The sequence below is a fragment of the Haliaeetus albicilla genome, chromosome 4 (assembly GCF_947461875.1).
Source record: "Haliaeetus albicilla chromosome 4, bHalAlb1.1, whole genome shotgun sequence".
NCBI lineage: Eukaryota > Metazoa > Chordata > Aves > Accipitriformes > Accipitridae > Haliaeetus > Haliaeetus albicilla.
In genome coordinates, this window is record NC_091486.1 from 38,513,468 (window position 1) to 38,523,886 (window position 10,419).

A 10,419-nucleotide genomic window follows, 5' to 3' on the forward strand; every position below is an offset into this window, starting at 1 on the left:
GGAGGAATAAATGCACCCAGGCATGGAAGTGTTTAAAGTGCTAGAAGGAGACTTTTGTATCTTGGGTTCTTTTTATTCCTTCGATCTCCATAAATGGCATAAGAACATGAATTATTTGTGCATGCTGCCTACTGATGTGTTAGCTTGAGAATCTTTTCAACCACATGTGAATTAACTTGTTGACCTAGAAAGGAATAATGAGTAGATGTTGAAGGAGTTTAATAGCTAAAGGTGAAAACTGCTGTAATTTAAAGACAATGAAAATAGACTCTGTTGTGAACAACTACAGACACGATCAGTTCTGTTGTACAGATCTGTAACAAATCTATGTCACGTAGGTAGGCATTAGGAGCTGAAATGCCAGCTGAAAGCACTTCATGAATTTCACAACATTGTGTTATTGGTGTGTTACACCAATGTTAACATGGAGCTTGCAAGGGGAAACACAGTTAAACATCTTAATGTTCTAACATATATAGTGTTTACTCTTATTTGCTTTAAAGCACCGCTGTCTAAGCTTTTCAGTTTTGTTTACTCTGGCAGGTTTGAGGGCATGAATTAAGACTCTTAAGTGGTTTTTGACACTCTTCAGCTTTTTTCCCTGTCTTCCTTACTGAGCACTTTATTACTTTTTTCCCCTGTGTGTAATGGATAGTTAGTGTTATAATCAGATCGTGAATATTTTAAATGCTTCCTAAGTTGTTTTTTCTTGCTTTAATAGTAGTTATTTTGGAAGGGGAAAATGCAGCTAATTCCAAGGGGCATTTTAATATTCAAACTTGTGTCAAGCACAATTTCTTTGTGTACCTTAAAAAAAAAAAGTGTATTTGTTTTATATGCATTATATGTGTAATATACATAGGTATATCTTTGGAAGATAGCTAGTATTTGAAATGGCATTTTAAATAGATTATTTTCATCGTGGTGCAGCTGTGAATGTTTAAGCTGGGTGAACGAGACAGGGAATTTCTGTATATTTTCATGGTTGGTTAGGATCGTGTATTTTGATTCTTACCTTTGCACTTTGAAGTATTTTGCTTCTAGTAATTCAGTTTGTACAGATAAACGTACTCTACTTCACCAGCTGTTGACTTTTTTAAAAACTAATCTTATGCTAAGGTGTGGTGATGCTGCCGTTTCTGAAAACGCAAGATTTTAGTGTGAATTGAGGTGAGTGCACATCATCTTCTGCTCATTTACCAAAGGGAGAGCGCGAGGGAACCTCTCCTCACCTCAGAGCAGTAACTGGATTTACACCAGGCTGTAAAAATACTAGTCAGCTCAGCATATGAAAGTGTTAGTAACTAAATGGTTAGAAGTGATAAGGTGGCAGCAGCTTGCCTTCATTCTTGTAGATAACAAACTGGACATTTTGAAGCTCCATCCTGTGTCTTCAGGCAAGACTGACATACTATTCCTCCTTTCACAATACAGACATTGAGTTTGTTGTTGATGGGTTTAAATTTCAGTTTGGTCAAACATTTTATATTCTAAACTACCTGCAGTTGAAAGGAAATACTTTAAGATGACTTCTTTAATTAAAGAACTTTGGTTTTGTTTTTAGAAAACATTAGTCCAGAAGAAGAATATAAAATTGCTTGCCTTCTTATGGTCTTCGTGGCAGTCTCCTTGCCGACTTTGGCTAGTAATGTGATGTCTCAGTATAGCCCCGCCATTGAAGGTAACGTAAAATCAGCTAAAAATTTGCAGTGAATACTTTCTTCATAATAGTCTTGGTCGTTTCTTGAATACTTTTGCTTTAAATATTTATTTACATTTTGTAGTGAACAAAATTTAAAAATCAGCTAGCTCTAATCCAGGAAACTTCTTCTGAAAGTTGCTTTAAAAAGCATTTACTTAACTCTTGTCTGAGATAACTTTTTATGAAAAATCAGCCTTCTACTTGAGATTTTAAGAACAGTTCAGATACTGTAGGGGGCAATCTCATCCTAGTATGTGGAATTGCTAGAGCGTACATTCTACATTAACTAGTGTGAGGTTTATTATATAATAGTATAGATGTTTTAGTAATCTTTACATTAGCTTTGGGCCACTCATACAAGGTGTCTTTTCTATATTTAATATGCTGTTCATATTACTAAGCATAAAATTTTGAAAACAGAATCTGGAAGGTGTAAGCTGTGAACAGAATTATCCTACGCAGTAGTTCAACTTTCTTAAAAAAAAAAATAAAAATCTTTGCCTCAAGGAAATTCTTTGCATGTAATCAAAAAAAAAACCAAAACCTCTCTTTCAGACAAAATTAAGTTGGGAAAAAAAAAAAAGACTGACAAAACTGTTCCAACACACACAAAAATCACCTTTCAGCTGTTCAAGCTATTTACTTTGTGATGTGTAGCAGGGCTCACATAAAAGACCATGTTTATTCTGCATCCATTTACTGGGTACACTGTGTTTTTTCCATTTTTTCTTTTAAAGTTGCATTATTTTTAATCCAGTCAAAATCAAAGACTGTCTGAACTGACTTCTGAAAATTTAAAGTACTAGGAAAAGATCAAAAATTCTGAAAGCCTTCTGTATTACTTAATATAGTATGCAGATCATATTTTTTGAGAGTCTTGAGCTTATTGTTTTAAATTGGGTTAATTAACATTTTCTTCAGTTTTGAGAGATTAGGGATTTTTTAACTCTAGTTTCATTTTAAATTAATAATGTAGCCTTTTGTCAATTGTGAAAAAGTTGGATAAATCTCTGATGCAATGAGTAGGACTTTAAAATTCCTAACTTTTCAAATCAATGTTAAAGTTAACATCTTTTTATGATGAATAGGGAGAACAATGTGTAACCTGCAGAGTTGTTTCATGTTATCTGCACTCACAGTGTTTCTGTGGCTTTTTGTGAGCTTCTTCAAAGTCATGATGGTTGAATGAAAATCTCAGAATACAGGCAACAGGAGGGAATATCAAATGTGATTGGTGAGGGGCACAGGTAGAAACTTGCTTGATAAAGGACAATCAGGTTGATTCTCTTAACTCAGTCCAAATGAACTTGCTTATGTATGTTTAAGACCACATCTCTTAAATATTACTTGTTTATATTTCGTAAAAGAAACCCTCTGGAAGCACTTTCTGCTACCAATTTCTCCTTCAAAAGCATCTTTCTTACTGTGGTGTCTCAAAACTCGTACTACTTGCCAGGGGGTCAGTACTAAAAGTTTTTAACGGTAATTATATTTTCACATTCATCCCTCTACAAATTTATTTCTAAGAACGTTGGTCAGGCTAGCTAGAGGTTGCGCAGCAGGTTAGAGCTCATATGGGTTTGCCTCCCTCAAACTCCCCTCTCTTCCAAGTCCTCACGGTCTTAGCAGGCTGAAACAACAGATAGTTCTACCTTCTGCTTGTTTTATATCATGTAGCCTAAATATTCCAGTTTCTGCAATTTCATTTACATTCAGCAACTCTTAACATGAAGTCAGACAAAGCTTGTTTCAAAGTGGGTTCTTAAAGTAAGTACAGTTAATAAGATCTCATAAAACTGTGACTGGAGAGAAGTTACATCTAGAACTCAAGCCCGTATTAGGAGTTGCTACTGATTTTATGAGATGTGGCCTCTGTATTATGTAATTCTTTACTGAGTGGGCTCTTTTTTATTGAGAGGAAAAGAGTCTGGCAAGAGGATTATATAAAATACGTTCACTTTACAAAAATAACTGAACAAACAGAATAGACCTTGTCAGTCCTGCCTTCCTTGCATAATATTACTTTTCCCTGTGTCCTGCCCTTATTGTAGAACATCTGGCTTTAGACATTTGATATAGATGCTATTTCCAGAATGAGGGCTTAACGAATGCTGCTTTTTATGAAGTAAATTCCCTGGACAAATCCCAAAATTATCCATCAACAAGTCCCAGATTTGAAGGAGTTTCAGCTTTCTAATCTGGCAAGACATACCTCCCAAATACAGACAGTTCTTGGACAGCTTTTAGCAATGTCTGTGTTCTCTCTGCCTGCTTCAAGATCAAGCCTGTATTCTTCCACTAGCTCCAGATAAAGGCTCAGGCTCTAACAGATCTTTACTTTTGTTCCCAGTAAGAAATATGAACTGCTAGTCAAATACCAGGCTAGAGGACTAATTTGTCGTCTAGAGGCTAGAATAGAACAGTAGTCTGCGAGAGACATAACCTTTTCTAAAGACTTGAAACCTGCTGCAGGTTGGAAGACAATGATTTGTCAGCTGAATTCCCTTGGTGATGCTTTTTCTACAGTCTCTGAGACATAAAAATGAAGTCACTTCAAAAAATCAAGCCATTTCAAAAGCAAATATAAACTTAAATCAGCAGAATTAAGCAGAATAGATGTCCTTGACTGATGTTCAGGGAAAGTGGTGATCTTTTTTTGGACTAGCATATTCAAGCAGCAATATTTAATTGAAAAAATGGAGACAGAGTAGGAGTATCAACTCTGGGGGGCCTGCTGGTGGAGATCCATAGAAATCTTTGCTGGGACCTACTAGTCAGCATACTCATAGGCCACCCAGAAGGAGGGTGAAGAGTGAGGTGAGAAAATTTTCATATCATGTGAAGTTATTGAGGATATTAGAGGAGTAAAGAGCTGCAGATAGATATTATGATACTGAGTAAATTGTGCAACAGAATGACAGTTCAAATTCATTTTAAGTAAGAATAGTGATATGCATGGGGAAAAAAATCATTTTTCTCATCTGGAGTGATGGGGTCTAGCTGACCTCACTGTTCAGACATGATCTTGGAGTTACAATAAACAAGTGAATGAAAAAATGAGCTCAGTGCTCAGCAGTGGTCAAAAAGAGTTGGTAGGAATCAGTAGTATTTGCATGCTTGTATGCTTCCTAACTCCCTCAAAGACGTCCTCCTTTTCATATGCTAGCACTTTCCCAAGATATTTGCTCAGGTGTCTATTAATTTTGTTGTAAAGTGGTAGACTTGACTTAATTTGCCTAGAAGAGCTATCAGGCTTACTGAGGAGCAATTGTGCTCTCTTTGAAAACTGGTGTCATTTAATCACCTTCCAGGCCTCTGAAGCCTGGGTGAATTTTAGGCAAGATGTTATGTACAGCAATTAGCAATTCAACAGTGTTGTTCTTGAGTTCCTGTAGATCTCTTGGGTGAATGCTGACTGGGCATGACAACTTGTTCCTTTACACAGAGGGGAGAAAAATAGCCAATTAGGTGGAAGAATGCTGCTTGCATGTGTCTTTTTAGCCTACTCAAGTGGCAATACCCTCAAGTTTTGTAGAGGCCATATAAACTTCCAATATATTATATTTCCTTATTTCTAAAACCCATGGGGATCTTTGTCACATTGTTGTGATCATTACAGCATTCAGAAGGGAGATCTGTACTTCTGGTGGCTTTCCTGATACCAAGTTCAAAGTACCAGTACTTTGCTCCCGTTGTGTAGGATGCTAAAAGTTGATCTTTCATTGTGATGTCTGTTTACTCTTTGGTGATATTTTCCAAAGAACACTGTCATTTTCAAACATGATGCTGAGGTAATTTGTGTATGTTTTTGTTTAGGGCATTGCAACAACATTCATTGCTTGGCAAAAGCTATCAACCAGATTGCTGCAGCTTTATTTACCATCCACAAGGGAAGCATTGAAGACCGTCTTAAAGAGTTTTTGGCTGTATGTATAACTTCATTTCTAGAGCTAGCTCCTCTAAAATGCCACTTAAATCCACCCCCTAATGCCCCTCAATCTGTTTTTATACATAGTCTAGCTTACGCAGTGCTGTCATTAAATAATTAATGTTTGCATTGCAAGTGCTACCTTTACAGCGGCAATCAGCTATGAGTAATTTTAATCACTGTATGTAAATGTAAAGATTTAGATTAGTATGGATGAGTATTGATTAACCAAGATTTATTCCAATAGCAATATTGCTTCATAATGCTTGTAATGCTTGTTATTTTCCTGTAGTTATAGATTGCAGAGAAACTAAAGTTACTGTATAATACAGTGTTGATTTTGATTAGGAGAAAATCAGGTGTGGGTAAGTTACTTTTCTGAAGTCTAGCAATAGGTTAAAATTTGTATCTTAACAAGAAAAATTATCTGTTGACTTCAGGAAGTATTTTCAAATTCAGGTGAAAAATGTAATATTAATTTGGTATGCAATACAATTGATTTCATATAAATCTGGGTTTGGTGCACCAGAGACAAAAGCATATTGTTAATACAAGTCTATATGTAGATTAAATTTAGTAGCAGTCCTTTAGCAATAGTCAGCTGTGTTTGATGTTGGGAAGTAACACTAGCAAATCAGTACAAGTGTCTTTTTTTTCCCGGTATAATCCTTAGTATTTTAGCACATGCCATCTCTTACATTGTGGTGGCCTGTGACTCAAAAAAAGAAATGTGCAATGCGTATAAAATCAAGATTCTGTCTAGCAGACTTTTTCCCATGATGTGTTGGACTCCTCAGTTTGTTTTACTTATTCAAAGGCAGCAACTCCAGAGTGGCTTTTGAGTTGTACCTTTTGACATGTCTGCCGTTTTTAAACAGTAGCTGTCTGGTAGTGGTATGTTACAGGGATATTTGGGGAGAGGAAATTTTATGCTTCACAGTAGGCTGAAGATCAAGGCTTCTGAAATCCTTAGTGATGCTAAAAAAAAAATAAATCAAAAGCCCTTAGGTGGTAGTGATGCATTTTAAATACATTTTGGTGTGCTGCCTGAGTAGAAATAGAGTTTTTAAAGTGGCTCTTAATTAAGCCAATACTTGAAGGGAAACTAAAGGCTAAAATGGCAGCTACTGATTTTGCAAAATATCTCTTCCCCCCTTACTTTAGGTGTCTTACACACTTACAGGCATTGGATAATGGTAACTTTCTGTAACGAGAAGTCCACAGAAAGAATTCATTTGTTTGGGTTGTTTGGTTTGGGGTTTGTTTTAGTTTTTTTTTTTTTTCTTAAAAGGATCTTTCATTGCTGGAAGTTCATTGCATTCTGTAAAACAGAAAAAACGTTTGGTCATTGACCTTGTCTAATGCAACTGCTAGCTGTAAAAGATGAAAGAAATGGTTGTGTCAAGTTGCATACATTTGACAAGTGAAGGAAACCAGTATAGTTTCATGTGATAAAAACACTTTTGGTATGAGGCTTACATTTTTTTCAGTGTTTACAAGCTGGTTTCAGACCACTGCTTTTACTGCACAGACCATGACTTGATGGTTCAAATATTTTGATAATCTTTGTTTTCTAACACCTTTTATATATCACTTACTGTTATTCTGAAAGAAAAATATTTCTCTTAAGAAGAAAATGTGCTGCCGGGGATGATCTGCTTTCCTGTCAAACTTAATTAAGTACAGAAAAAGCTTACTAGGTTATTTAATACCAATGAGTATGTGTTAAGATTATTTTGAAGTTTGCACATTCACTTTATATTACAAATTGATTAATGACAGAATTTGTTCAAGAGGAGTCTTGATTTAGATTTTAAAGTTAACATTTTAAGTTAAAATCCATTTCTGGTAAACACGTGGTTTAGGCACATTGCCATTGCTTGATGTGAGGGCATAAATGATGATTGTACATCTGAAAGTTGAAAAGAGGTTTTTTGGGGGGTTTGGTTTTTTTTTTTTTTTTTCAAATTTCTGTAAGGCATGAAAACATGGGTTGTCAGTGCATCTGCAGATTAAGTATTTTACTGTATTCTGTCATCCTGAGCTTGTAAATACCTAAGTATGTGTTACAAGTTTCCAGGATATCTTTTCAAACTAAGTATTGTAGGGTTGCTCATGGTCTGATAAAGTATTATTCATTTACTTTTAGGATGACATTTCTTCAATTAAAAATATAGTTTAGGAAGTAAAACTTAATTTGTTCTTCTATTGCAAAATGAGTATAACTTCAAACAACAAAAACTCCAATCACTTTAAATCTTACCAAAATGCAGTAAGTTTATATGCATTTTGGGAAGGAGAGAGAAAGTGAGCTCTTGATCCCATGGAAGTTCTGTCATTAGTTACAGTAGACTTTATAATGGTCAACCAATGATTACAACCACAAGTTCTTTGCAATAAATTAATTCACTTTTTGTACTAAATAGCACATATTGCTTATTAAACACTGCTAGAAATAAAAAAAAAAGGCTCACTGAGACTAAAGCACAGTGATGGTTTGTGTGTTCAGGTTTACTTTCCTTTATAGTTATTAGTACACCGCAGTGTCTGTTGGCTAGGATATTGATTTCTTCGGAAAGGTTTTGTGTGTGTATAGCAAAATAGCAGAAGTCAATCAATGCATTGTTATATTTATTGCTTCAAAATACTGGTTTTTATGTAGCTTGCGTCGTCTAGTCTACTGAAGATTGGCCAGGAGACGGACAAAACTACTACAAGGAACAGAGAATCTGTTTACCTACTACTAGACATGGTAAGCTTTTGTCTGTTTTATGTGTTATTAACTTAAGGAATAGGCTCCAGATTGCATCATTCAGCAAGGGCATTTTGGGTGTCACCTTGTGTGTTGCAGCTTATCAACCAGTGGAAATAATTTTCTGTCATTCTTCCTGGCATTCTAATGTCAGAAATTAATTTTTTCACTCCCCCAACACACACACACATATTTTTACCATTGTCCTTTGTCACCTAGAACATTGTATCACATTGTTCAGATCATTTTCATTGATCATCTAGTACATATAATATTAAAATGAAATTTCACATTAAAGAAGCACTGTTCAGAGTGTGTGAGGGAAATCCTCTCTGCTCAGAGGCTTTTCTTTCAGTATTCTGTATCTTTTGGAAGTAGCAGGAGTGCTATATGACTATATATATGAAAGCTAAATGACTAGCTTTGACAAGTGGTGAGTTTATTGCAATGTGTTTCTCCCCAGCGTTTAAACTTTGTATTACTTCTTTTTGCTATGAAATACGTGAGTGGTGGTGTGCTGCAGACCAGAATTATCTCCATGAAATAGATTAGCAGCTGCAGGCAGTGGAAGGTATTCTGCAAAACCTTGTGTTTCTGGTATTTTTCAGATTGTGCAGGAGTCTCCATTCCTGACAATGGATCTCTTGGAGTCTTGTTTCCCTTATGTCTTGCTGAGAAATGCATACCATGCTGTCTACAAACAAAGTGTCACATCCTCTGCCTAAGTATCTACTTACTGGAGATAAGACATAGCACGCATCTATGTGGCCTCAGTTTTATCTGTAAACTGTGGAGCTATTTTACTTTATGGCCTGATGAACAGTTTTGTGGATTATAAACTTTTTCCATAAAGTTGTATTTCTGATCAGTGGTTTCTTAATATGGTTGTACTACAATATAAGCTTGGTTGATTTTAGGTTGCACATTCATGGAAAAATCTTTCTCATTTCTTCCTCTTTTTTTTTCTTTTTTTTTTTCTTTAGAGCATCAGTTATGTTTTAAAAAATACTACTTCTGCTATATGTTTTTTGATATTGATCATGCAAAACAAAAATTGCTTGTTTATTTCCCAGAAGAAAAATGTATTTAGTGATTATTTTAGATAGTGTAGCTTTCATCTGTGTGTAAATTATTTCATATAGGGAGAGTTATAATCTTGTACCTATTGTTCTTATTGAAAACAAATATTGGATGTGCATTTCTGTGAAGTAATTACAGCATTTCTAGTTTTATTTTGAAACATTCACCAATTACGTACTATGACACTATCTAACATTAAAAATGTTATAGGACTGCTTATCCTTCAGACAGCAATCCTCTCCCAATACTCTTAAACAACAGCAAGTGGTGTTGTTTGTATAAAGCATAGTGGAAATTTTTTTTAAACTAACTTCTGTGGTGCCCTGTTGGCATTAACACTACCATTGTACCCTGCTGTACAATAAACATTCTTACACATTTATCACATGTTGATAAAATGTTAGCCCTTAACCACTTTTTATATGTTTTAAATTTTTGAAATTCAAGTGTACCTGCCATAACATACAATAAACACTAGACTGTATTATCTGTAGGTGAATTATTTTTAATATAAATGTTATCCTAGTATTTTAAGCTTAAACTGTGCTGTTGTGCATTGATTTACATCTCACAGTTCATTAAATATCAGTCCGTAGAGCTTTTATGTGAAGACTTCTTTCAATCCTTCACCTTCTGGCTTCTGCGATAGTGAATCTTGTAAAAAGTTGGAAGAAGGAATTAAAAGCAATGTAAAAAGTGTCAGTTTAGTGCCATTATCCTTTAAATCTTTATTTTACATAATAAAGCAAGAACAGCATTTATATAGTACGTAGCGATGCCAGTTGTACCCATGGAAGTAAGTGTATTGTTAAAATATAAAACTTGAAATAATCATAAAACAGGAGAGTGTTGCTAAAACTGTAACATCAGACATTACTGAGACAGATGTATAATAGGCCTTTTTTTATCAATTGTGCAAATTGGCATGCAGGGATAACATTGGCTCATTTAGCCTGA

At 35.0% G+C, this 10,419-nt stretch overlaps 1 protein-coding gene across 4 annotated transcripts in view; it reads left to right on the top strand.

Annotated features, from left to right (window-relative positions):
* NCKAP1 (NCK associated protein 1) overlaps window positions 1-10,164 on the top strand; it is a 62,518-nt gene extending 52,354 nt beyond the window's left edge. For all 4 annotated transcript variants that reach the window (XM_069781943.1, XM_069781944.1, XM_069781945.1 and 1 more), the window contains 4 exons: window positions 1,565-1,681; window positions 5,519-5,628; window positions 8,293-8,382; window positions 8,991-10,164. In XM_069781943.1, coding sequence (XP_069638044.1) covers window positions 1,565-1,681; window positions 5,519-5,628; window positions 8,293-8,382; window positions 8,991-9,107 — 434 coding nt within the window. In that variant the 3' untranslated portion in view covers window positions 9,108-10,164. The remainder of the gene's footprint in view (window positions 1-1,564; window positions 1,682-5,518; window positions 5,629-8,292; window positions 8,383-8,990) is intronic.
* Window positions 10,165-10,419: the final 255 nt, after the last annotated feature.